This window comes from Mus musculus, chromosome 17, assembly GCF_000001635.26.
Source record: "Mus musculus strain C57BL/6J chromosome 17, GRCm38.p6 C57BL/6J".
NCBI classification, from domain to species: Eukaryota; Metazoa; Chordata; class Mammalia; order Rodentia; family Muridae; genus Mus; species Mus musculus.
The window spans coordinates 32,378,694-32,405,142 of NC_000083.6; the positions used below are offsets into that span (position 1 = coordinate 32,378,694).

A 26,449-nucleotide genomic window follows, 5' to 3' on the forward strand; every position below is an offset into this window, starting at 1 on the left:
CGTCAAGGCCAGGTTCAACTCTTAGGGTGCACCTGTCCACACAGCCCCAGCCCTGCTGCATCATTGGGGAAATGAGCAGAGACCACAGGTTGGGGATAGAGCCTCAAAAGAGTAACCCCAAATCTGGAGGTACAGTGAACTCTCACCTTTCCCCAGGGAGGATCCAAGGCTCTGACCTGGGCTCCAGGCTGCTTCTGTCTTGGTCCTCCCCAAACTGTGGCGACTTAGTCACATCTCTCCCCCAAATTTGGTGAAGGTCAACTTTGTGGCAGGACAGCTCAAAGGATGAACCTCCTCCCCTCTTGGAGGGTAGAGTCAGGAGTGACTAATGGTTCCAGTGACCCTGACCTTCCTGGGAGGGAGATAGGTAGGGCTGGGAGATCAGAGTAGATGAGGAAAGTTCTCTGGGCCTCAGTTTTCCAATCCTAAAAATGGAGATGATTTTCAAGAGTCAGGAATCTCGTCTTCCTTATACAATGTCTAAGGAGCTTTTTTGACAGTTATCACCAATGAAAACGATCACACAAAGCAGGTGCTTATTTAAAAGCTTCAGTGGGGACTATGACCCCACAACAAAATGTAGGGCAGAGACAGGTAGAATTCAAATACTTAGGAATCAGGGAGCACCTTACCTCACCTGATACCTAGTAAGCCTTGGGACTGATGGCTTTTTTTCCCAGGGGGACATAAGGTTTCACTATGTATTCCCGGTTGGCCTGGAACTCATTATGTAGACTAGAATGGACTCAAACTCAGAGATCTGCCTGCCTTTGACTCCAAAGTGCTGGGATTAAAGGTGTGGCCACCACATCAGGCTCTAGGGTCTCTTTTTTGTTTTAATTTTTGTTGTTGTTGGTTTTGTTTTTTTGAAACAGGGTCTCATGGTGTAACCCTGGTTGTCCTGTAAATTACTTTGTAGATGATGCTGGCCTTGAACACACATACATTCACCTGCCTCTGCCTCCCAAGTGCTGAGATGAAAGATGTAGCCACCACACCAGGTTCTGGGACTTTTTAGTATAAGTATTCCTGATCAGTTCTCTCTTCATTTCTCCCCAGCACTGGGGATTAAACCTAGGACCTGGTTCATGTTAGGCATGTAATTATTGCATGCTGCTAATATTCTATCTAAACATTAAGGATGCTCCTAAAGTATTTGATGGTGGACTGATTAAGACATCTCATTACTGAGGTCCTCTCTCTTCTTAAAGTTTTGAGACTGGATCTTGTTAAGTTATGTTAGCTTTGCATTCACTCTAGTTCAGGCAGGTTTTGAACTCAACAATCCTCCTCCCTCTGTATTACCAGGATGGGCTTGCCTATTATTTCAGACAGAGTCTCACTATGTATCCCAGGCAAGTGTTGGACTCAAGACTGTCCTGTTTTAAAATCCCAGGTCCCGAGATAGTAGGTTTGTGCTATTGTGCCCATCATATACACATACACATATGTATATTTTTTTCATTGAGGGTCTCAGGAATCTATTCTGGCCCTGAATTTACTATGTAGCAGAGGAAGATCCTGGCCTCCATTCTCTAGTATGTGCCTCATGAGTGCTGAGATCACAGATGTACGGCTCCCTTCATTTTAAGAGCCTGCCTTCACAAGGGAGAGGATTGAGCCCATCCATGGAACAGGTAGGGAAGTTGATAGTGCAGATAGGCCAAGTGGAGGCCATGCCCCTTTGGTACCATTCAATATTAAAAGTACCTCTCAGGGTTGTAGCAAAGAGTCAGTGGGCTGAACTGACAGCCAGAACATAATCATTATTATTCATTTCTAGACCTGTTGTTAATCTTGAGACTATCATAATTATATATTAGACTCACTAAACTCTTTAATAAACAGTAGCAAGGCTGAGGCTAGAACTCAGGGATAGATGGTAGAGTACTTGCATTGAGTTTGTAAGACCTTCCTCTTCTGAGTTTTGTCCCTAGCACCACAAACAAAAGAATCAGAGTAGTGGCCGTTAACACTGAAGTTGATTCCTGTTCTTTCCCAATGATCCTTGAGTTCCCAAGGCAAATTTGAAAGCTCTTGTGGCAAGGTAGCTTTCCATTTTGCAGATGAGAAAACTGAGGTTCAGAGAGGCATTAATCTAAGCATCACTTAACAGAGAGACTGGATTCCAAGGGTTTAACTTGCAGACTTGTTCCTCTCTGGCCTGGCTCCTAGCAGGGGTAATGAGAGTTGACCTTCTGTGTTGTTATGAGATCTCCCCCTCAGCCCCAACACACACCCAGGGTGGGTCTACAGGAAGTCACCTCCTCCTGCCTGACCTCTTAATTCCCTCCTGTCCCCTTCTCATTCCCCAGAGGGCTTTGATGGAGCCTAGACACTCCTGATTGGCCCTCTGCCCTACCTGAGGTCAGGGCCAGCGTGGCACTCACCAGCTGCTGATCCGATGGGTGGCGGAGGTGGCACGGGGGAGGGCTTCGCTGAGGCCAGGATGGGGCTGCCCATCTGCAACAAAGAGGGGAGACCCTGAAGGGCTGGGGTCCCCCTGGCCAGGGCCGGGTTTCCCCTGGCCAGGGCCCTCCATACCTCAGCTCCAAGAGCCTTGTGGGGTACTTCAGATGGGACCTGTAGGTCCCAACCCTATCCCTCAGAGGCTTCTGACCTCTGCATTTCTGTATCCTAAAAGGAGGTTCTCTGAAGGAGTCCCCTTAGGTCTCCTGGAGGACCCTAGGGGCTGTCTTCCAGTCTTCCCCACACCCAGCAACCAGGGCAGTTTTTGTTTGTTTTAAAATCACACCCTGGAAAAACTCATATGCTTTTCATTCTAACTACAGGGAAAAGATAGAGTCCCACCTGCCACAACAATGGCACAGACATGAGGTCTGGGTCTTTATTGGTTGGTTCCTTCAACTTCCCTTCCCTTTCCTGGACCCTTACTGCTTTGCCATTATCAAATTCTTTCCAACCCCCACTTCTTTGAAGCTTTGAGTCCTAACTTTCTTTGGCCTTAGCCACCCCTCTCCCAACTGTGTGTGTGTGTGTGTGTGTGTGTGTGTAAGACAGGGTCTCTTTATGTTGCCTTGGTTGTCCTGGAACTTGCTATAAAGACCTCATTGAGCTCCTCTGCCCCCGGCCCCTAAGTGCTGGTTAAGGGTGCGCAGCACTGTGTGTGGCAGCCTCAGGATTTTTGCAGTTGGCACTTTGACTGCTGACTCAAATGAAATGCTATTATCTCCCTCTTATCCTAATTTATATAAATTAATACTTATTGGATTTCTGTTGGTTGGTTTGGTTTTGGTTTTATTTTTTCGTGGGCACAGGATCTCATGTAGCTCAGGCTGGCCTTAAATTCACTCTGTAGCTGAGGAGGACCTTGAATTCCCAATCTGCCTACCTCTACCTCCCAAGTGCTGGGACTACAGGTGTGTGCCCATATGCCTGGTCTTCATTTTGCTTCTGAGACAGGGTCTTTCTTGAGACCAGCTGACCTCTAAACTCACAATACTCCTGCCTCTGCTTTCTGACTGATGGGATGACAGGCACAAATCACCACACCTGCCTTTGTCTAGCTCTTTTTCAGTCAACGCTTGCTATGTAGCTCCAGTTAGTCTAGAACTCTTTATGTAGCCCAAGCTACCTTTATATCCATCATCCTCCTGCCTCTGCCTTCTGAGTGCTGATTATAGGCCTGTGCCACCATGCCTGGCACCTACTTCATTTATTTCCTAGCTCTCCCAGGTACTGCCAGGTTCCCTCGGTGGATAGCTGCATGTCTGGGTGCGTTGTAAGCACATAAGCCCCCTGAGAACTGGGGCATTTGCAGCTCATTCATGGAAGCATTCCGGCATCGGGCATGCAAATACTCAACAAACACATGCCGGATAATGAATGGGAAGCCTGGCCACCCTGAACCACACATGGCCTGCCTCTGGACCCTAAATCCTAGAATGGAATCTCTTTTTGGGAATGCTCACCACCCCGAAACAACACAGATAGAGCCAACTCTCCATTATCCGCCTGTAGAGCCAATGCCTGGAGCCACTGCGGGAATCCTGGCCTGTGCCTCTCTATCCACTACGCTTGCCTGACATGGCAAGCATGCCAAGCAGGGAGTAAGCCAATTGCCTGGGCCAAGGTTAACACGCTGGGGGACTTGTGCCCTGGCCAGGGCCTGACAGATGCAATTGCTGGATCAACCTCAATTTGAGGATGGTCCAGAAAGGGCGAGGGCTGGCACGGATTCTTCCAATACCCCACCATCCAATTTTCCCTGGTAATTAAAAGCCTACCACTGGGGATAGAAGAATGAAAATGAGAGGGAGTGGTCAGGAAGGTATGGTCTGTCTGCTGAGCCTGACAAAAGGGCTGTTACAATGGCATGGCCTCAAAATGTGGGGCAGAGGTACAAAAATTTGCATATCCTAGAGCAGAGTGGTCTTAGTCTTGACCCTTGGGGGAGGGTCCTTCTGTGGGCTGAGGCAGTACGGCACACTGTAGGATAATCCACGATGTCTTTGGCCTCTACTCGCCCATGGGACAGTAATTCCTACCTATCCTGCAATCATGCCAACTGACAATGTCTGCACACATCCTCCAAAGTGTCCCCTGTGGGACCTGACTGTCCCCATTTGAGAACCATGGAGGCAGACCCACTCCCTGCTCCTAGCAGGGATACTCTGGGGTTTAAGGACAAAAGTTATGATGAGGCACTGGAGAAGACAGTGGGAGCTGGGAAAACAACCCTAAGAAACAGGGTCTATCCTAGACACAGTCACAGCTGAGAGCTAATCAGGAGAAAGTGACCAATTAGTGGATAACCAGTCCCAGCACAGCCTAGAGATGTGGGTCTGAGGGTCCCAGGTGTCCTGTTTCTGAAATTCTGAGTGTCCCAGATTTGATGGCTATGCGCAATGGCTGTTGTCTAAGAATTCCGTGAGCCAGGGGGGCACACTGGCCTCTTTGAGCAGCTCCAGTGAGGCTCCTATTTTTAGTGGCAGCAAGTTTGGAAGAAGGAGACCAAGCAGGGACTATATCTGAGACAGCTTGGAGGTGGGGACTTTGCCCAGAAGCCTCCACGCTGAGGGAGATCCAGAAGTCCCAGTGGCACCTCGGATGCAACTCTGAGTCAGTGGCAGTGCCAGAATCCCTCACTGACTCCTGCGATGTGGGGTCCCCGACACAGCTTACAAACGAGAGGAAAGAGTGCCCATGAGCCACTTAAACTCCAAGCCAGGCAGCCAGCAGCTTGGCAGAGTTGCCAAGAATCTAGACTTTGTTGCCAGACAACTCCAAGTGCATGGCCCAGCTGTGACCAGAAGTGGCCTTTCAGCTCCAAGCCTCTGTTTTTTCCTCAGTACAATGCAAGCAGCCATGAAACCAGCTTCAAGGAGCCACTGATGGGGGCCAATGAGATCACAGGAAGAGTTCCATCCAGAGAAACAGCGATGGGGAAGGAGGAGATGGGTGTTCTGTAGTGTCAAGGCTGGCTTGATGACGTCCTGGGGTGGAAGCTGGAGGCTAGACTTGTAGCCTCAGGCTTGCTTTCTCCATGTTCTGATTCATTCTCTCCATTCTTTGTTCCCAGGTCCCATGTCCCATGGACAATAGTAGGCATGTACCAGACTCTTCGCTGATCTGAGTGGAACGTGTAAGTCCCACAAGACTTTGCTGTACCTGCAAAGCCTACCTCAGATGTATATGGGACTGCAATGGGGCTTGAGGCAGGGTCCCAACTGATAGCCATATTGGAAGACAGAGCAAGGCAGTGGTATTTCCTTGTCCCGGCAGAGAAGTTTGGGGGTGCCACTCCTGGGAATCCTTGAGGGGTTCTCAGGGCTGCATAGGGATGAGGGAATGCCCAGGCTTCAGGGTGGAATAGCAGCCTCAGAGACTGTTCCTATTTATAGACATCAGGAGACTCCCAGGGCAAGTGCCTAGTCTACAAAGGGGAATCAAGCAGCTGAGGGGCAGTGGGACAGATATCCAGGCTTTCTCTAACCTCCATGCTATGATTTTGCTTCAAGGCAGCCATCCCCACATGTGCTCCCATTTACTCTGGGAGTCATTAAGAGTGGGTTCCATCCCCCTTGGGGGCCCCTTTCTCCTCCTACCTAGGCTGTGAAACAGGTGCACCCATGAATTCCTGGTTGCTCTTCAGTGGGGATGTGGGGTAGTGAAGACACACACCTACCTACCTTCTCCATCTCTCCAGTCTTGGGCCATCTGCTACATGGAGAAAAATGCCTAGTCCCTTGGAATCTACAGAAGATTTCTTGAATTCTTACAAAGTTAAGACTCCAGACCTGCCCTGACTAGCTGTGTAACCTTGGACAAAGTCCTGGTACTCACTGGGTCCTGAGGAGGGGACTGCTAAGGGATAGCCCTCAGCTCCGAGGACCTGCTACTCACCATGCCCCCTCTTGCCTCATACTGGCAGGCGCCAGCCATCCTGTCCCAATCTTTACAAGCTAGGGCTTCTGTACTGATCTCCGTGCTTCATGTTGCTTCCTCCTCACTCTACGTCTTGGTTCATCTTCCCTGACCCAGATGAAGGGCTCCATGACAGCAGGGATGGCATGTGCTAGGCCCCTTCTTTACCACACTCTAGAAAGGTGGGTTCATAAATACCTGAGCATCATGAGAAGAGCTGCTACGCAATGTCAGATCAAGGAGCTCCAAAAGTGTAGAGGGGCCATAAATAAATAAAGGGCTCTGGGAATGGGGCTGAGTGCAAGAGTACATGCCTAACTTTTTGAGGCTCTGGGTTACAAACTCAGCAAAACAAAACACAAAACAAGAAAGAAAACAACAGAAAAGAGTGGGGGGTGGAAAGAAGAAAAATTACTCAAAAGCTTAAAAAGAAGCCTGGCATGGTGGCATACAGCTTTAATCCTAGCACTCGGGAGGGAGGCAGAAGCAGGTAGATTTCTGAGTTCAAGACCAGCCAGATCTACAGAGTGAGTTCCAAGACAACCAGGGAAGACGACACAGAGAAACCCTATCTTAAAAGAAAAAAAAAAACGCACAGCAGAATAAAACAAAAAAACAGGGAGTGACTGGAGAGATGCCTCAGTGTTTAAGAGAACTTTCTGCTCTTCCAAAGGAAGGGTTCAATTCCCAGCATTCACTTGGCAGTTCCCAACTGTCTGTAGTTCCAGTTGCAATGGATCTGATACCTTCTTCTGGCCCCTGCAGATGTTACATACAGGAGCTGCACAGATATATATGTGCACAAAACAACCATACACATAAAATAATAATAATGAAAAAGAAAAAAAACTTAAAAGGGAAGGCTGGGAAGCTCTGAAGTATCTCGGATTCCAGCTCCAGGTATCTAACAGCCCTGGCCTCTTCAGGCACCGGCAGTCACGTGCACATACCCACATACAGACATTCATTCATACCATAAAAATAATCAAAACTTAAAAAATAAGATGAGGCATGGAAATGTAGCTTAGTGGGAGAGTGCTTGCCTAACATGTAAAATGCACAAAACAAAATGCCAGGAGAAAGAACAAGTGAATGAAAGGGAAGTTAATTTAAAACTAAAGAGGGCCGGGCATGGTAGTTCACGCCTTTAGTCCCAGCACTCGTGAGGCAGAGGCAGGCGGATTTCTGAGTTCGAGGCCAGCCTGGTCTACAAAGTGAGTTCCAGGACAGCCAGGACTACACAGAAACCCTGTCTCAAAAAAAAAAAAAAAAAAAAAAAAAAAAAAAAAAAAAAAAAACCAACCAACCAACCAAACAAACAAACAAAAAAACCAAACAAACCAAAAAACAAAAAACCCAAAAAACTAAAGAGGAGGGCTGGGGCAGAACTCAATGGAACAGCTTTTGCAGAGTATGTGCAAGGGCCTACGTGCAATCCCCAGTTCTATAAAGAACAGAATAAAACAAAGAAGGAAGAGGGGTGTAAGGCCACACTACTGACTTCACCCCTCAGGGTTTTGAATTTCCCATTCCTAACATGAGATACTAAATAACGGAGGCTCTTCCGACAAAGGTTCTAAGTATGATGTGAATTGAGAAGACAAAGAACTTGGCATGTAGGAACCACAGAAGAGGTGCTCGGAATTTATTAGAAGGCCAAGTTTTGGGGGACCAGCCACACCAGATTCCTGTTAAGTCCTTAAACATACCAGGCTCCTCCCCTCTGCAGGGCCTTTGCCCATGCTGTCCCGCCACCTGCTGGGCACGTCCCACCACTCATTCTGTGCTGTGCCTCAAACACCACTGTGTCAGGTGGCTTTTCCTGGAGCGCCCAGCCATGGTCCTGGCACTCAGTTTAATATCTGCATAGCCTGCATAACCTGCCCTTATGACATCTGCTCAGTCGTTCCTTGTCCACCTTCCCTTCTGGAATGCCAACCCCTGGAGGACAGGGACTTTTGTCTCTTTATGATTATTTCCCCAGCACCCAGAACAGAAAGTGGCACAGCAGGTGCTCAGTGTTTAATAAACGAACAACAAATTGTGAGGTGGGGACAGTGTGAGCTAGCCTTGTATGGGGTAAATCAAGATGGAAAGAGGCAACTCGAATCTCCCCAGACTTTACCTTACCACTAGAGGGCACTCGCTCAGGAGCTCCACTCCATCAAGACTGCAAGAAGGAACAAGTGGGCTTTGGGCAAAGAGCTCAGGGTACTGACATGGGATTTGGATACAGCTGGTGTCCAGCTTAGAGAGGAAAGCCAGGACACTACAAGTATGAATCCCAGTTTCTTACATCCAGTCATGGGCTCCCAAGACATCTGTTTTCATAAGGGCAAACTGAAAAGCGGTACGTGGAGCACTAAAGGAGGCTATGTGCATCGAACAGAATTCCAATTGCAACTCAGCCCCTGCTGGGTGGGGTGACCTGACTCTCTCTGGGCCTGGGGGACCAAGTGGGAAGCTTCTTTAGGGCCACAGAGCCCTCTTACCAGAAATGCCACTTCTGCCATCCAGAATGTCTCGAGGGCCTTCTTTGGTGATTGGCAGGTAATGAGAAGATGGAAAGATATCACCTTCCCCCTCAGCAGCCTCAGCCCCACTCTCGATGTCCTCTCTTGGAGCGGGGCCTCGAGGATGATCCGGGGCAGCCAGGCCACCTGCCAGTAACCCCTCCATGGGTGCCAGCCGTGAATCTTCACTCAGTACCTGGCAGGTTCAGCAGGACATTGTGGGCCTGGAGACAAAGACAAGGAAGACCTTAAGAGAGTAAGAAGAGAATTCTGTTTGTTCTCCCCTCTCTCAGAACCCTAGTCCTCTCCTTCAAAGCCTATGGCCTCAGTTTGTCTCTTAGTTGAAGTGAGGGGTTAAGTGGTGTTGAGGTTCCATTCACTCCTATTATAATCCAATCACCTCTACTGGGAGCGAGTCTCAGTACACTAAAGCGTTCTCTTTCCCCAGCTTCTTCACAGCCTCCATTCACCACAGTTACACACGCACATTCAGTCACCTCAGCCCTCCCTCATCACTCCTTCCACCTCCACCTATTCCTCCCATGGCTCACTCACAGCTTCACCGTGTCCAGCTGCTTTCCTGTGACTGCATAACCTACAGCCATGCCTCCAGTTTCCAGGGTCCCCGCTCTCTCCCCAGTGCAGGGTCTCGAGGGCCCCCATCTTTGCCCTTATACTTTACTCACTTCTGTTGCCCCGTATCAATTACCCCTACACTTTTCCAACATTCACATCCTTCTCCCTACCCAGGAATGTAGGGTTATTAACCCCTTAGCCTCTCCACACGCTCAAGTGACCCCACCATTAACCCTTTCCCTTCTCTTAGCATGATCTCTCATGCATACCAAGCCTGGGCTCCTCCACCCTGCCACCTTCCAATAGTATTGCTTGCATCCTCCACCGATATTGGTTGTTCTGGCCCGAGGATGAAAAGGACCGATGGGGCTCCTGTTTCAGAAATAAGGACCCTGGGGGGGAGGAGGGCGATTGTCCTCTCCACCTATAAATACCTTCAAGGTAGAGCAGAAAGTGAAGGGCAGGAATGAGGCGCTCTCCCCAGGGAGATGGTGGTGAGGCCCGGCCCAGGCAACCGGGGCGGGGCCGGGGCTCCAGGCCTGGTAGCAGGCGTTGCCCTCGAGGGCCTGGGCGCTCCCGGGGGGCCCTACACAGGGTGGGTTGACAGTCTTGGCTGGAGGGGTCCCTGCCCAGGCCTGGAGAAAGCACCTGCGGGTGCCCACTCGGGTAGGCACTGCTGGCGGGGATCGGGCAGGACCGCAACTTCGGAGCACTTTGGCAGCTTGGGGAGGGGGCTCCAGTCCAGATGGTCGTTCCCTACCCCACCTCCCGCAGGGGTCGCAGAGGTAGGGGCGGCGCTGCGCGGACGCACCCTGCGGGGAAGCCAGGGTCCCCAGGATGCGCCCTTCGCCCGTGCACCTCGGGGCGGGAGACCCCGCGGGACGAGCTGAGGTGGGGGGGGAGACACCTGCCTCGAGACCCCCGATCCTCCCCCCACCTGTACAGCCCCGCCCCCTGCAGGCCCCGCCCCTGCAGGCCCCGCCCCTCCCCCGCCCCAGGGGGTCCCGCCCGGCCCGACCGGGCCCAGGCCTCCCCTCCCTGCTCCAGCTCCGCCCCGTCCGCGAGCTTCCCGGGCTGGGTCGAGCCTCACCGGGGGAGGCGTAGTCGCTGGCCGGGAACTCCCCTACTTCATAGGGCCGTCGCTGCCACTACAGCTGCTGCCCCTCTTGGTGCCGGTGCCACGGCCTCCGCAGCCACCGCTGCCTCCACAGCTCGGGGGACATTGTCCCTTTAAATCGCTCCCCCCCCCACCGCCCCGCCCCTCCCCCCCGGCGTGCCGACGTGACCTCAGCGCGACAGCCCCGCCGCGCCGCCATGATGAGGAGGTCTGCCCCCCCTTGTGCCACTTTGGGGGTGGGGTGGGGAATCCAACGGGCGCGCCGCCATATTGGGAGTGGCCAAGCAGGTCACCCTTAAAGGAGCCGCAGGACCTTAGCGTCTAGGGAGGGGCTCTGTTACCATGACAACATACTGTCCTCTGCACCCCACTGGTTCTTTCTATACTAGGTTTGTTAATAACATGTAGGTTTGTTAATAACAGGTGAGTTCACAGCAGGGAAACGTAGAAGTTTTCTCTCGGATCATTCATAGCTCATTGAGGACTCCACCCAGCATCAGTTCTTAGCTTTCAATCTCTGCCAGTCATAAGGTCAGTCGTCTTTCCTCGTTGTTTGTATTGGACGTAAACATCTCCATTACTTTACGTCTGTACCGAATGTTAAGCTCTCCTCCGCCTAGGTTTTGGGATCATGGCCTCCAGACTAGCCCATATACACACATCACAAACTGGTTGCTTTCTCCCATCCATTACCCATTTGTCCACCCATATATCTACATACTCAATCTGTCAACCTCTCAACAACACAATAAACAAATCACCTCTCTAAACACTCATCTATCCAAAAATCCACTTAATCTACCCACTCATATCCCATGTACTAGTCCATTGCTTCTCTATCCACAGTCAAGGGATTCAACAGTCCTACCAACATCCATCCATCCATACAGTCATCCATTAGTTGCATATTTGTCATCACCAAATGGTGACAGGAGTTCATGTCTGTCTACTTTATTATCTTCCCACGGCTCATTTGGGAGTCCCAAAAGACCTCAATAAATGTGAGGTGTGTGTGTGTGTGTGTATTTGATTACTCATTTAGTTCAAGTATTAATTTCCTATTAGCCTTCTCTAAGTAAATATATCCATTTTGATTAGAGATCTGCCTTAAACCAGGTCAAATGATCAGTGAAGTAGCTAACCTAGTCACCTGCCTATTGTCTCATCCACCTTACTCAACCAGCCATAAAACTCAACTGTATTCTCACATACCCTCCATCTGTCTCCCAGACTCATTGCCCTCCCTGCCATAACGTGCCTGGATTGTGATATGGCATCTAGAAAGATTCTGTTACTTGGAGCTTGAAATATTGGTAGGGGATGAGGTTGGATAGGTGGGTGGGAGGTCTGTGCTTCATGGAAAAGCAGGTGGTTCCCCCCAAAAATGATCAATACCCTTTATTGAATACCTTTAACTAAGAGTTTTCCACTATGTGGAGAATTTTTAGATACACTTTACAGAGGAGAGAATGGAGTCTCTTAAAGTGACAACCTTAGATCACACCAATTGTGAGGATCTGCTCATTATTTCCAACTTCAGGAGACTTCAAATTAGGTATGAATTTGGGAGACCTGAATGGAGAACTGGGCATTCTCTTGTATTAATCATTTGTAGGGGCAGAGAAACCGGTGATTTTCTGAAATGGATTTACTGGGCAACCTCACAGTTACCAGAGTGATTGACACCTCCCACTCTGTCCCCCACTGAAGGCCATGAAGGGCTGAGGCAGTCAGAAAATCCTCTGTAGTGGCTCTCTTGGCTTCCAGACCATATATGGAGTGGGGTGAAATGCTCAAGTGCCCATTGACAGATCAGCTCCATTGACACATGGTGCTTTGAGAGGCAGGGGCTGGCTCCGAGATCCTGGTGTTTTTGAAAGAAGTTGCAGGCTTTGGAGGCTATCCCTCAGCTGGTCCTGAGAACATTCCATCTCAGTCAGGCGCTGTTCCTGGGAAGGCAGTGGAAGTGGGTTTGAGGTTGGGGTGAAGGTTGGGGGTATATACCAAGCACACTCCCTACTCCCCTCCAGTCTCAGGCAAGAGTCTTACCAGACTTTTCAGCCTGTGGCTTCCGTTGCTTGGGAGACCACCCTTAGAATCCAACTTTGAGATACTGTGGGGGTCAGGGGCAAGAGAGTGGGCAAGTCAGAAACAGAGAAAGTCCCTTTCATCCTGAGTGCACTGCCAAGAATTCAGTGGGCAGGGCTTGGAGTGAAGTTGGGGTTTAGAGAGCAGGGCATAAGTATATCTGAAGCAAGGTTTGATTAGAGCTTGGCATAGCTAAGATGCAAAGACTAGCCAAGTGTAGTGGTGCAACCCTGTAACTCAAGGTGGGGGGTTGAGGCTAAAGCCCAAGAGGATGGAGAGAGAGTGCGTGGTTAGCCTGGACTACAAAGTTAAATCTAGTTTCACAGAAGGAACACACTGGGGTGGGGTGGGGTGATGGAATGCTTAATCAATTTGAAGGCTGAGACTGACCAATGGGCAGGAAGGGCCCAGATGGCCTAATCGGGTTATAAGGGGCTGGTTGAGGGGGTGTGAGTAAATAAAAGGACTAGTCAAAGACAGGTGTGAGATAGGCCCTGCAGGGAGAGGCTGCCAGGGCTTGAACTGGTAACTTGAGGGTGACACATCTAGGTTATAGAACTGTTAAGACCTAGAGGCGGGATGGTTTAGGCGGGGAGGGACTTTCTGGAAGAGATTTGGGCCATCCTGACCAAGAACCTGGGATAAGAGCTACTGTGAAGGGCAGGGCTCACCCAGCTCCCAGTCTGGAGTACAGATCCTGCAGCTGACAGCGGAAGTGCTCCTGCTGCTCCTTCAAGGCTTGGACTTGGGTACTCAACGACTCCACCAGAAGGGACAGAGCTTTCTGTGCCTCGCGGAATATAGCCACCTCACATTGTATCTCTGCTAGCTGTGGGAAGACAGTAGCTGTAATCTGACATTTCTTCAGGTCCCTTCCTCATTTTATCACATTTCTACCCTGTTGGGGAACTTGTAGGTCGGGGAAAATGTCTCAGAGTTAGATGAGCCTAAGATCCTTTCTTAGTCTGGCTCCTTATCCTCAGCCTGTCCCAAACCCTGGCGAGGATCTGGACCGGATGTCACCTTGCCCACTGGTCGGTGCGTTCCCGTAGTTTGGTATCGGTCCCCCGGCTGGTCCATTTGGCGCTGCCATGGTACCGATGGCTTCCGAGGTAGCGAGGCAGAAGCCCTAGTCCAGGCCCGTCCGCAAGGCGCGGGGCCCATGCGTAGGGAGCCTTTGGGCCGCGGCTTGGAACCTGCAGAAGGGCGACGGTGGGTAGGACGTCTGGCAGGGACGCTCTGTGTGCGCAGCACTGGCCGCGGCCGCCTCTGGGGCCGCTCCTCATCTGGCCGCCGACTGGCCCAGCTTCCTGCCCCTTGAAAGCTGCGCAGAGATTGACTCTTGGAAATGAGGGGAGTGTGCTTGGGGAGGTCTCGGGGTGCCAGGAAGCCGGGTTTCTCCCCTGAAAAGAAGCTGGAGGTGGGATGTGAAAGTTCAGACCTTCAGTTGGCTCTGGAGACGACCCCACCCCAGCCTAGAGCCAGAAACAACCCCACCTTTAGAATCCTCTTAGGACAAGAATTGACCTATGACTTTGATGAGACCCTGTCCTTGACTTCTATCCCAATCTAATCTTTTTCCCCTCTCTAGCTTTGGCTCTGACTTCTGACCTTGGTCCGATCCTTTCAATAATTTGATTTCCATCTGAGCCCAGGGCATCGGCCTCTGCTCACAAGGGTAACCACTTTTTCCCTAATCGACCTTATCTTCTCTCCAACCTCTGGACTTGAGCTGATGCTGTTGTTCTTGACTTCTGATAGGAAATGGTTTCTAACCTGTGGTCCCATGACTAGTCAGTCCTATTGCCCTAAGCTTGACCTCTGCTCCTCTGACCTTCCTAACATCTTGTCTCCACCTGACCCCTGATTTGACCCCATCCACAGACTCTGACACATGGCTTTCATCTTTTACCACAAGGCTACTTTCTCTGACCCTGGAGGTAACTCTTCCCTGACCTCTGACATGACTCCATCCCAATCTTGAACTCTGGCTATGTGACCACACAGTGGGCCCCTCCTCTGCCTGCCTCCTTATGTAATGCCATTCCCAGCCTCTGACCTCAACATGATCCTGCCCCTGCCATTATTTATCTTAACATATTTACTTCTTCTGCCACCCATGAGAACACAGGCTGGATTTGAGGGTACCTGGATTGGACCTGAGTGGAGATCCGGGGAAGACGCATTGGTACAGACACTGGGACAGGCCGGCCTTCCTCAATGGCTCGAAGGATGGTGGGTAGTGGTTCCAAGCTATCTTGGGTTTTCTGTCAAGGGATGTAAGGAAGATTGTCCGGTGAGCTATGTGGTTCCAGTGCCTCCCATCCTTTCTACCTTGCACTCAGGGTTCTGGGTTCAGGTCACACCTGGTCAAGTTCGGCAAAGATTGTGCAGAGCTGGACATGAAGAACTGCTAACTGAAGGGCCAGGTCTCCACTTCCCTGGTAGCCACTGGGTGTGGTATCTGCATCCACCGTAGCTACCTGGTCCAGGAAGTGTTGCATGGCTGGTCCATGATCTTCCAGGAAGCTATTCATAAACGCCATGTAGGCTTCCTTCTCACCAAACCTGAGTTAGAGCCAAACTGGTTAAGTCAGGACAGACACCTGCCAATCCCCCTACTCCTTTACCCCATCGTTGCCCCACATTCTCCCAACACCTACGGGGCACAGTTGGCGAGGTTCTGGATGACCTTGGCGATGAGTGTAAGAGTTCTGGCTGGGCCTGGGGCTGGGTGCTCTGGTGCCAGGCCAAAGAGGCTAGGTGCCAAGATGGCAGGGCATAAAAGCCTCAGGAAGAGGGAAGCACACACCAGCCGGGGGCCCAGGGCCTCAGAGCCTCGTGCTTTGCATGCTTCACGCCAACTTGAGAACACGGAGCCCAGCTCTGCTGGGAAACAGCTGGGGCAGAAGAAGCAATAGTTAGAGGAAGGGGACAGGGACAGAAAGAGTAAGTACGACCAAGGCCGTAAGTCTACAGGCTAGGTGCATAGGAAACATTACATGGCTTATCAGTGACCTATGGCTCATGAAGCCTATGTGTTCTTTCACTTCACTGAACCTGTTGTTTGGGTTGCAGGATTGGGGATATCTGGGATAGTAATGCTTGGGGCTTGGGTTCCAGAGGCTAAGAACTTATAGCATAATTGTGGCAACATTTAGGTCCTGAACTTTTAGATTTGGCCAGATCACATGGGAACAGAGATCATAAACTTGGGGTATACTAATTGTATGTGAAAGTGAGATTCTGAGTATAATATAACGTTACAGGGTTACAGTGTCACTTAGGATCATATGTCACAGGATTAGGCATGCAAGTTATCCTAGGGCTAGAAGCCAAGGGACATGCTCATGTTTCCAATAATCATTTCCCTGAGATTTGGGATCTCTTAAGGTCACAGGTCATAGGGTTAGGACACTGCATAATCTGAAATTAAAATCGTATATTGACCAAGGTTAGGCGGTATGGAATCATTTGTGGTGGAAGGCGGCAAAGGAAGTTGGTCCTAGGTTACTTGGGGTTAGGTGACATGGCAAGAGTGGAGGTAGCAGACGAGACCCGGGCAGTTAAATTTGACTCGGAGGTAAGCATATTTGAAATATTCAATCAAGTTTGAGTGCCCTGCATTCTGTTTGGCTGGTTAAGGTAGTACCGTGGCAGCGAGGCAGGGTGTGCTCAGTGCTGGGTCCCTGATTCTCACTTGTAAGAATGGATGATGTTTTCAAAAACCTCCTCACAGCTGTCTCGCAGTCTAGCTTGGTGTTTTGGCAGCTCTGGTGTTGGGCACTTGCTGGGGTCCACTTCACAGTCCTCAGTGGAGGCACAGAGACACCGCACAACCTGCCCTGCAGTCCAGCACAGACAGTCTCAGGTCATGAACCCAAACATGTACTCCATGAACCTCCAACTGTGTACTGGCTGGTTATGTGTGTCAACTTGACACACGCTAGAGTCATCAGTGAGGAAGGAGTCTTGGTTGAGGAAATGCCTACATGAGATCCAGCTGTTAAGGCATTTTCTCAATTAGTTATCAGTGGGGGTGGTCCCATTCCATTGTGGGTGGTGTTTTCCCAGGCTGGTGGTCCTGGGTTCTATAAGAAGGCAGACTGAGCAAGCCATGTAAGCAGTACCTTTCCATGTCTGCATCAGCTTTTGCCTTCAGGATTCTCCTCTGTTTGAATTCCTGACGTCCTTCAATAATGAGCAGCAGCGTGGAAGTGAAAGCTAAGCCCTTTTCTCTCCAACTTGCTTTTTGGTAATGGTGTTTCATTTGCAGCAATAAAACCCCTAAGATAAAGCCTATCTCCAACTTACTCTGGAAACACCAAACATCTTGAGGAAATAGCAACCCCATTCCCACTCCAGATTCTGGTACCCCAAAGCGCCATTCACCCCCAGAAGGCAGTTTCACTGGGGGCTTCCTGGCCCAATCCCTCTCTTTGTTTACCCAGGGTGTCCTGGAGGTACTCCTGTGCCACCAGTTTCATGTATTCATCAATGGCCTTTGTGGCTAAGGTATTTTCTCGGAATAGCAGTGCTTCACGGCCTCCACAGCGTGCCAGCTCTGCGGTTCCTAGGTCTGTCACCAATGCCTGAGGAGGGCAGAGATTACATTGAATGATCTTGGGAATCTTGTTCATTGGCTCATATTTCATACCTAGGCACAGCCCTCAGCTTTTAGCTGAAGCTACATTTTCTGCCTCTCACAGTTAGAAAAGCTGCCTCCAGCCCCCCCGGTCTCACTGAAGTTCAGTGTGAACCCATTCCATTTGAAGTTCAGGGTCTGCCTCTCACAGACAAGTTAAGGCCAGGTCCCTAGTAGCTGAAATTCCAGACGTACTGCGCTCGTCGTTCCTCATTGGTCCCGTCTCTCACGGTGTCCCGCCTGGCTGGACACTGTTCAGGCCCTTCCTCTCCAGCACAACTTAGAAAGCGCTATCTGTCCACTTGTCTGTGTAGTTAGGGCTTCTCACCTGCGCTCGGCCAGTGGCTCGTAGCACGCGCACCATGGCTGCTGCCAGCTCCTCTTTGGCCTGAGCAGACAGCGCCGGCTCCAGCGCCCCGCACAGGCGCGCGTAGTGGAAGGTGAGGAACTCGGCCAGCTCCTTATAGCGCTCCGACGGCAGCACGCGCAGACAACGCACCCTGATCCGCGCTCGTAGCACCGCACCTGCCGGCGCCCCAAGCACCGGGAACCAGCGCTCTAGGCCCGCGGCAGGCGCGCGGGGGATGCTCACCTCGTCCAGCTCCAGCACCACCCTGCCCACGGTTGCCCCTGCCGGGCCTGCGCTGCGCAACCGCAGCGACAGGCGACGGGCAGGTGGCAACGCCTCGAAGTGGAAGCGTTCAGCCCAGAAGAGTTGGCCTGGGCCGGCACGGGGGGCAGTGCGCGCCAATAGCGCGCCATCCAACCACAGCTCCGCACGCACTCCGGGTACAGTTGCTCGGGGTAGCCCTTTGGCCTCGTGCACCCACACCGTCAGCCACATCTCTTGCCGCTCCACGTTGTCCTACATACAAGAGTGAGGTAGGAGGGGTCTGTCGGAGATGTCCACGCTCTAAGACCCAAGATGCGCACTGTGACCCCTTGATGCACACCACGATCTGGGAGCCTTGCTCATGGGGAAATTGCACGACCCCCTGGGGAAGAAGCTGGGGTCACAAATATCTAGGAGCCGCTAAGCAGAACACAGCTAGCTTTGGAGAAGTCTCACGCATTAGAGTTTAGGATACAGAGGAGTAGCCCTGGACTGAGTACTTGGTAAACAGGACTTAGGGAGCAAATAGGTGGAAAACGATGCAAGGGCAGGTTTGACATTCATAGGGCTGGTGTGTTTGTTGCACGGGAGGTTTTGGGGACAAACTGTTTGGATGGCGTGGAAGGGTCAGGGCCTGGCTGGTGAAAGGGCTTTCTGTGTCTGTCCCCCTCAATGACCTGGCTCGGCTGGAACTGCCGACGAAGGTCCTCAATCCAACGGTCTCTCTCAGCGCTCGAGCGACATGAGAAACAGAGGCTCCCACCTGCCCAGGTTACCTATTTGAGGCGGGATTCAGTGGTTAAATAGAGGCTGAGATGGTGCCAAGGGTTTAGCAGAGGCTAAGGTGGGTTCCTTATTTACCTGGAAGCAGTAGGGCTCCCCCAAGAGGCTAGGATGCAGTGGCCAGACTCTCACGTCCCTCTCAGCACCTAGGTCCAGCTCAGAGAGTGTGGCCAGCGATTCTCTGGAACCGAGGGCACTGGGAGGTCTGGGGCCAGTGAAGGGGAACAAGGCGTTATTCCTCACTCACTTAGGCCTTAGCTTTCTAATCTTTAGTTACCCTAGCTGCTGTCTCCTTTCAGCATCCTAGTGATTGATCCGCTATTTCCTTCCCCCACCTCCATCCCTTATGGCTGAATTTCCATGCATTCTTTGGAGTTTCTAGATCTAGGGTATTTGGTTAGCTTTTATTTCATTAGAGATGACTCCCAAAGTTCAACCAAGAGATGAGAAAATAGCTGGGGTCTTTGTGGCCCCAAGTTCACCTAGCATAAAGCAGAATAGAGAGAACACACAGGCAGCTGGCAAAGGTGAAGATAAGGAACCCAGAGTGCTGCCAGATGGCACAATGTTGAACCACAGCCCTCCAGCTTTCCAGAGACTCTTACCCATCTCGAGGGGTGTAGGCTCCCAGTTCTGACTTGGCTCTTTTCTTCTCCTTCAGCCTCTTGAGTAACTTCTAAGGGGACAGGGAGGTATGTGAGCCAGAGAGAACCCTGTGCTCTTTCCTTGGCTTTGTCCCACCCAGAGTATCCTTGAGGATCTGCTGGTCTTGGTGGACCAAGCTCACTAACATCTGTTACCAGATTCATTAACATCTGTAACCAGCATATGACATTTATATTCATGTTGTGCAATACTGGGGGTTGTACTTAAAGCCTCACAAGGGGCAAATGCTCTTTAAGTTCAATGGTGTTATCTTCCCCTGCCCAACAGCTTGCACTTCTTTCTCTCACTCCCCTCTTTGCTTCCCTGCTTCTTCCCTCCCCTCCTCCCTTCCTTAGTTGTGCCTTTTGAGTTAGTGTCCAAGAAAGCCAGCATGTTCAGCAATAGAGGTTAGCAAGCTCTACATGGTAGAAGTGGACAGGGACTGTTGAAAAGCCCAGAGCGTCAGAGAAATCATGCGTAGGCTTTTGATCAATATCCAAAGAAGTAATAAAAAAGAAGCAGAGATCAAGGATCAGAAAATCTGAAATAGTCATCGTGTGTGTGTGTGTGTTTATTTTTCAAGCAGTCTCAATATCTACCCTGGCTTGCTTGAACCTCATTATGGAGCCTAAGCAATCCTCTTGTCTCTGTGACAGTGATTATAGGTGTGCACTCTCACACCTGCCCCTAACTCTCTCTCTCTCTCTCTCTCTCTCTCTCTCTCTCTCTCTCTCTCTCTCTCTCTCTGTGTGTGTGTGTGTGATATAGTTAGATGGTAGAGCATGTCTGAGGCCAAGGTCTAGGAGATCTTGTTCACCCCTGCTGCTCCCCCACCCTATCACACTAGCTGCCATACCCGAACATTGTGGACCTGGTTGGAACCAGCAGCTTCCGGCTCAGTTTTTCCAGGGGTCCGAACTGTGGGTGGTCAGAGGTAGGAGGTTAAGGGTAGAAAGCATGGTAAGTGATGAATCACTTTGAAAGGCTCCCCAATCCTCCAGCCTCCCCATACCCCCAAATTTACCTGCATCCTTGAGGTTCCCCAAAGCTGCCTGCATGCTGTTCTCTGAACTGGCGCTTCCCACTCGGATTTGGCGAGGACCCTGTCCCCCCATACAGGTGGGCAGTCAGAAAGGGGGGGCACATAAGGGGGCACACACATTTCTGGTGTTTACCCTCTACCACCGCCTCTGTCCTGTCCCTCCCTGTCCTTCCCTGGCCTTGCTTACCTCCTCCTCACCGAGCATCACCAGCTTTCCTTCGAGAAGGGTAAAGCCATCAATGTTCCAAACAGGCATGTCCGGGGTGGGAGGCTCAGGGATCTGTGCAACGGGTAGATCTGGGTCTGCTACCAACTCCAGCTCTGGCTCTGGGAAGAAGAGGAGATGCTGATTTCAGAGTCTCCTCTTCTCCCTCTAACCCCCTTCTTCATACATGAAGGTGCACACGTCAGCAACCATGTCAGTCTGCGTGCCCTTGGGTAGATATCTACCCTCTCTGGGGTTTGTTCTCAACAACCCTAGAAGTGGACACTGCCTGTCAGCTCTCTGTCCAGTACTACGGTTATTGCTCTTCATGCCTTTTCTCACTTAATCTTCAAAAGCCATTTAAAGGGCATTAGATTAATCCCAGCACTTGGGAGGCAGAGGCAGGTGAATTTCTGAGTTTGAGGCCAGCCTGGTCTACAAAGTGAGTTCCAGGACAACCAGGGCTACACAGAGAAACAAAACAAAACAAACAAACAAACAAACAAACAAACAAAAAGGGCATTAGAACTGAGGCCCAAAAAAGTAGAGTGGCCTATTCAGAATCACACAACTTGTGAGTGTGTGATTAAGCCAGGCTTCTAACACAAGCATTCTTCTCTTAACCAAGATACTGGGCAAAGGTAGGCCTAGTAGCACACACCTGTAATGCCAGTACCTGACACACTGAACTGAAGGAGGATGAGTTTCAGGCCAGTTTGGGCTACTAATTTGAGACATTATTCCAAAAACAAGAAGGGATGGAGAGGAGGAAGAGGGGGAGGAGGAGGAAGAGGAGGAAAAGGGAGGGAGAGGAGGGAAGGAAGGAGAAAGAAAGGGAGAGATAGGTAGTTAGGTAGATAGATAGATAGATAGATAGATAGATAGATAGATAGATAGATAGATGATAGATAGATAGAATGAAGGGATACGAACAAGCCTTGGTCTCTTACATAGATAACTAGTGTGGGACCAGCAAGGTTCAATAGGTAAAGGTACCAGGCATGCAAGCCTGGTGTGAATTCAACTCCTGGAGCCCACATAAGGGTGGAAGAAGAGAACATATTCTACAGTGCTATCCTCTGACGTCTCCATGCTGTGTTCTCTCTCTCTGTCTCTGTCTCTCTCTGTCTCTCTCTGTCTCTCTCTGTCTCTCTCTCTGTCTCTCTCTGTCTCTGTCTCTCTCTGTCTCTGTCTCTCTCTGTCTCTGTCTCTCTCTCTGTCTCTCTCTCCCTCTGTCTGTCTCTCTCTAAAATAATTTCCTTAAGGTGGAAAGGATTTATTTGAGAATTTGAGAATGGTATAGACAAAGTTGTAAGTCCATGGAGTTTTCCTTCTTGGGGAGGTGGTGTTGGTGGAGAGTGGCTCAGGGGGGACTCTACTCCTCCCCCTGACATTTGCACTAGGTTCTGAACTGAAGTTTGAATTTCACCCAGCCAAGATGGAAGGGAAAGTATATGGTGTCTCTGAACAAAGGCTGGCAGATGAACAAATCAAGGGAAGGGCAGTAAAGGCTGGACGGAAGTGTCTGCAGTCAGTTAGGATCTATGGTGCTGGGGACTGAGCCCCGGGCTCGGCTTGTACTAAGCATACCCTCCACCAGTGGACTACCCCAATCCCCGCTGTGGGAGTAGTGGGAGATGCTGAGCTAGGAAGGAACATGCTTGTTTGGTAGAAAGCACTGTCTGGAGCCTGTGTAGTGGGCCAGCTCTGGCACTTTACAGGGCCTCAGAATACTGCTGCAGGGCTGGGCGCTTAGCCCAGTAGTAGAGCACTTGCCTTTTGTGTGTGAGTCCCTAAACTGGAAAAAAAGAAAGGAAGAAGGAAGGAAGGAAAGAAGGAAGGAAGGAAGGAAGAAAAAAAGAAAGAAAGAAAGAAAGAAAGAAAGAAAGAAAGAAAGAAAGAAAGAAAGAAAGAATTGGGCCTGGTGGTGCACACCTTTAATCCCCACAAACAGGAGACAGGGACAGGCAGATCTGTGAGTCTGAGGACAGCCAGGTCTATGCAGCAAGAGCCTATCTTGGAAAAAAAAATCCCCATAATATGAAACCACTTTTCTAAATATAACATGAAGGCTGAGCTGTTTCTATGACATTTATTTAGTTTGTGCTTGTGCACACACATTTGCCATGGCACAAGTGGAGGCCGGAGAACAGCTTGACTTTATTGATTTATTTGTGTGGGTTCAGGAAGGGGAAGGGCAACACTTAGGTGTCAGTCTCTCCTTGGCCATGTGGGCTCAGGGTTTCCACCAGGTGCTTTGACTTGCCGGTCACCTCGCCAGAGCCTCAGTTGTTTTGAGATAAAGCCTTGTTACATGGCTTACGCAGGCCTAGAACTCAAGACTGATCATCTTCCTGCTCCTGCCTTCCAAGTGCTGGGATTTTAGTAGTCCTAACCCTGATGAATGGAAGGCATTTCAAAACTTTCCAGGAAAAGAGCTGAACTAACCATGAGCTTCCAGCAAACGCCAGCTCAACCAATCTTTCTTTTTTTTAAAGATTTATTTATTTATTATATGTAAGTACACTGTAACTGTCTTCAGACACACCAGAAGAGGGCATCAGATCTCATTATGGATGGTTGTGAGCCACCATGTGGTTGCTGGGATTTGAACTCATGACCTTCAGAAGAGCAGTCAGAGCTCTTAACCACTGAGCCATCTCTCCAGCCCGGAACCAACCTTTTAGGTGTATTTTCAACCCGATTTTACCACTAGAGGTGATACATACAACTCTTCTTTTTTTCTTGGTGGTGGGTGTAAAACCCACAATCCCACAACCCCTCCCATGTTAAGCAAGTGCTCTATCACCGAGCCACATCCGAGGCCCTAACTCTTTCCTACAATTGGATCTCTTAGTATATGCTAGGCCCTGGTCTCTAATCTTCCTAGTGTCCACTAGTCTCCCAGTTCTCATTTTGCAGCAGGTTTGTAACTGTTCCTCCCCCACCCACTACAACGTGAACTCCACAGGGCAGGGAGTGTCATCTGCTTTGCTGACATCTCTCCTTAGTGCTTCACTCAGGGACCAATTCGATGCTCAAAAAACTTCTGCTTGGCCCAGCAAGATGGCTCAGCAAATAAAGGTGCTTGCCTCCAAGGCTGTCTGAGTTTGATCCCCAGGACTCACGTAATTGAAGGAGAGAACTGACTCCTGAAAGTTGTCCTTTGACTCCAGGAACCATGGCTTGCTTGCTCCTTTCTAATATAAATAAATAAATGCAGGTTGTCCTCTGACCTCAACACGTGTTGTGATAAAGGACACACACACACACACACACACACACTGAATGAACATCTGCTTGAATGAATGAATGAATGAATGAATGAATGTTGTCTTTAAGGCAGAGAAGGGGAATTTCACATTCAAGGAAACAAAGTAAGACATAGGCTATGTATATATGGCAGCTCAAATCCACATGTAGCCAACGGCTTGGTCTACTGGATACCGAAGACAACAACCGTCAGTGCCAAGAACAATTAGACATCCTCACAGTACTAAGGTGCATGCATCCATTCAATGCTCCTTTCTCAGCTGAACCCCAGCTGCCTACGGGTCCTGCCAGTCTTCCTCGCCCCAGTTTAGGGGGAAAGAGAGATGAGCGCTGCTAGGGGCCCCAGCCGCTTCCTGCTGGGCTTTCATACTCCCCACAACTTCCTGTGTCTAGAGGGCTGATGCTAGATTGACAGACAAACACCCAGGCTTCCGGCCACCCAGCCTAGCCCCAGCTGGATTGGGGGAGAGCGTACCTGGGGCCTTCGGATTTGGCTTGGGTTCCAGTGGTGCCACGTTCTTGTGCCTTCCCCACAGGGTCTTGGAAAACCGGAGGCGATTGGACCGTGACTCCTTAGGGGGTGCAGAGAGGACCCGACGAAACAGAGATCTGGGGGCTGGCTGGCTGTTCACCATGGGCTCCTGATGGCTCAGGGCCCTTCCCCAGCCTGCAAAGCGGCCCCAGCGGAACCCTCCAGCAGCCTTTTCCCCACTGCCTCCAGTGTGCCAGCGGTAGGATGTCAGCGGAGAGGGCAGCGAGGGCTGCGTTTGGGAATCTTCTTCACTCTGCAACGGTGGGTCCATGGCGGAGGAGTCTCTGCTGCGAGACCAAAAGGTTCTGAACATTGTCTGCCCACATTCTGGCTTCATCTTCCCTGGTCTCTTCTCAGCTTCGCCTCCAGGAACATACTTGAGGATGCCACACGTACACCCTCCCTTACCTTGATTTCCTGGCCAGTCCAGAACCAGCAGCCGTCTGTACTGTGCCTAGCTTCCTTCCTCAGAACCTAGCTCCACGTGACCCTGTCTTGTCTCCCCCGCCCCCCCCCCTTTACAGTCAGGCTGGGAGGGCATGATGGGGGCAGGATGCGGAGGTGGCGGGGTGGAAGAGAGGTTGGCAGTTCTGGCTTCTGACGAGAAGGTCTAGGAGGCAGTACATACTTCTCTTTGAGCTTCAGTTGCCTTCTGTGAAATGGGAACATCTTGGATAAATGCTGGCTAGCAAGGCCCCCTAAAGTCTCCTGGTGGCCGGAGTGTGGAAAGACTCACTTATGTAGGGAAGCTGCCACAATTTTATTGGAATGGATTTATTATTTGTGTGTGTGTGGATGCTATAGTGCTCATATGGTGATCAAAGGACAGCCATGTGGAGGTAGAGTCAGTTCTCTCCCACCTTTGTGTGAGATTGGAGGCTGGAACTCCGGATCGTACATGGCAAGTGACATTACCCGCTGAGCCATTCACCAGCCCCTCCACCTTGGGAGTGGAACCTAGGGCCTGGGTGCAAGGCCTATGCTCTATTACTTAGCCACATGCCTAGCCGTCTTTTCATTTTTTATTATACAGACCGGGCCTTGAGCTCACGGCATGTGTTGTAGCCCAGGCTGGCCTTGGACTCTTGGCTAGACGTTCCCCAAACCAGTGTTAAGTTAGAACTAAAGATTGCATGTTCGTGACAGTTGTAGCCCTCATTGTGCCACACCTCCAGTCCTTGTTCTAGCATGGTTATGTGGCTCTCCTCAGATCCAGTATTTCCCCTGCTAGGCAGACATCCAATAGACATGGCCACCAACACTGCACCTAAGGACTCCATAGACCCCAGGTGTCCACTGACAGCTGGACAAATACTCAGTGACATTTCCACACCGAAGAGTATCGTATAGCAAGGAAAATGAATAAATTCTTTAACTAATGATGTCAGACGAATCACAGTGCGGAACAAAAGCAAAAGCTGAAGAGTATACCCTGTGTGAGTTCAGTCATCTAGTATAGAGTCCTAACCTTTACTCAGAGTGATAACTACACACACACATAAAAATCTAGTACTTAGGAATCTGAGGCAGGAAGCTTGTGAGTTCAAGGGGGAGCCAGGGCTCTCCTGCAAGACCCTGTATCAAAGAATAAAAAAACTAAAGAAGAAAGAAAGAAGGAAAGAAAGTAAGAAAGAAAGAGAGAAAGAAAGAAAGAGAAAGGAAGGAAGGAAGAAAAAAAAGAAAGAAAGAAAGAAAGAAAGAAAGAAAGAAAGAAAAGTAAAGTAGTGAGAAGTTGAGAACCAAGCATGTGACAACATGACAAGCCACAGACTTGGGGCTGGAGAGACAGCTCCGTAGTGAAGTGTGTGGCTGTCCTTATAGAGGACCAGAAACTGTTCAGTTCCTTAAATCTGTGACAGTTATCAACTGCCTGGAACTCCAGTTCCAAGGGAGCTCATGCGTCCTTGGACATTTGTACCCACTTGCGTGAGCGAGCATGCATTCACGCGTACGCGCATGCTCGTCTCTCTCTCTCTCTCTCTCTCTCTCTCTCTCTCTCTCTCTCACTCACTCACACACACACACACACA

At 50.3% G+C, this 26,449-nt stretch overlaps 2 protein-coding genes and 1 long non-coding RNA gene across 43 annotated transcripts in view; 1 reads left to right on the forward strand and 2 right to left on the reverse strand.

Moving 5' to 3' along the window:
- Positions 1-10,808, reverse strand: part of Wiz (widely-interspaced zinc finger motifs) — a 35,455-nt gene extending 24,647 nt beyond the window's left edge. For 3 of the 33 annotated variants that reach the window (XM_030249657.1, XM_011246379.1, XM_006524074.2), the window contains exons 1-4: positions 9,911-10,427; positions 8,880-9,124; positions 2,391-2,463; positions 147-425 (exon numbers count right to left, since the gene is read on the reverse strand). Coding sequence is in view for 21 of the 33 variants with exons in the window: in NM_001372227.1 (NP_001359156.1) it covers positions 2,391-2,463; positions 8,880-9,066 (260 nt within the window). In the remaining 12 variants the exon portion in view is untranslated. Of the gene's footprint in view, positions 1-146; positions 426-2,362; positions 2,464-8,879; positions 9,125-9,745; positions 9,889-9,910; positions 10,446-10,566 lie in introns of those variants that run through there. The other 30 variants (XM_030249668.1, XM_030249656.1, XM_006524057.2 and 27 more) reach the window with 20 other exon arrangements.
- A 1,157-nt stretch (positions 10,809-11,965) lies between these two features.
- On the reverse strand, positions 11,966-24,889 carry Rasal3 (RAS protein activator like 3). Of its 9 annotated transcripts, NM_001347343.1 has the most exons (19): positions 24,828-24,889; positions 24,363-24,706; positions 23,743-23,814; positions 20,597-20,736; positions 20,392-20,470; positions 20,224-20,285; positions 19,328-19,398; positions 18,801-18,927; positions 18,617-18,715; positions 17,655-18,191; positions 17,129-17,273; positions 16,382-16,526; positions 15,345-15,581; positions 15,048-15,249; positions 14,830-14,948; positions 13,705-14,095; positions 13,353-13,510; positions 12,643-12,706; positions 11,966-12,542 (listed from the first exon to the last, which is right to left on the reverse strand). In NM_001347343.1, the coding sequence occupies exons 2-19, from the start codon at positions 24,688-24,690 to the stop codon at positions 12,387-12,389; spliced, it is 3,132 nt and encodes a 1,043-aa protein (NP_001334272.1). In that variant the 5' UTR covers positions 24,691-24,706; positions 24,828-24,889; the 3' UTR covers positions 11,966-12,386. The 9 variants fall into 9 exon arrangements, 6 of the variants coding, with proteins under 6 accessions (NP_001334272.1, NP_001361533.1, NP_848900.2 ...); NR_153797.1 differs by lacking the exon at positions 23,743-23,814 and having other exon boundaries at positions 16,419-16,526; NM_001374604.1 differs by lacking the exon at positions 23,743-23,814 and having other exon boundaries at positions 24,828-24,888.
- A530088E08Rik (RIKEN cDNA A530088E08 gene) lies at positions 24,321-26,115 on the forward strand. The gene has a single exon (NR_029458.1). It is a non-coding gene; the product is annotated as an RIKEN cDNA A530088E08 gene (long non-coding RNA).
- Positions 26,116-26,449: the final 334 nt, after the last annotated feature.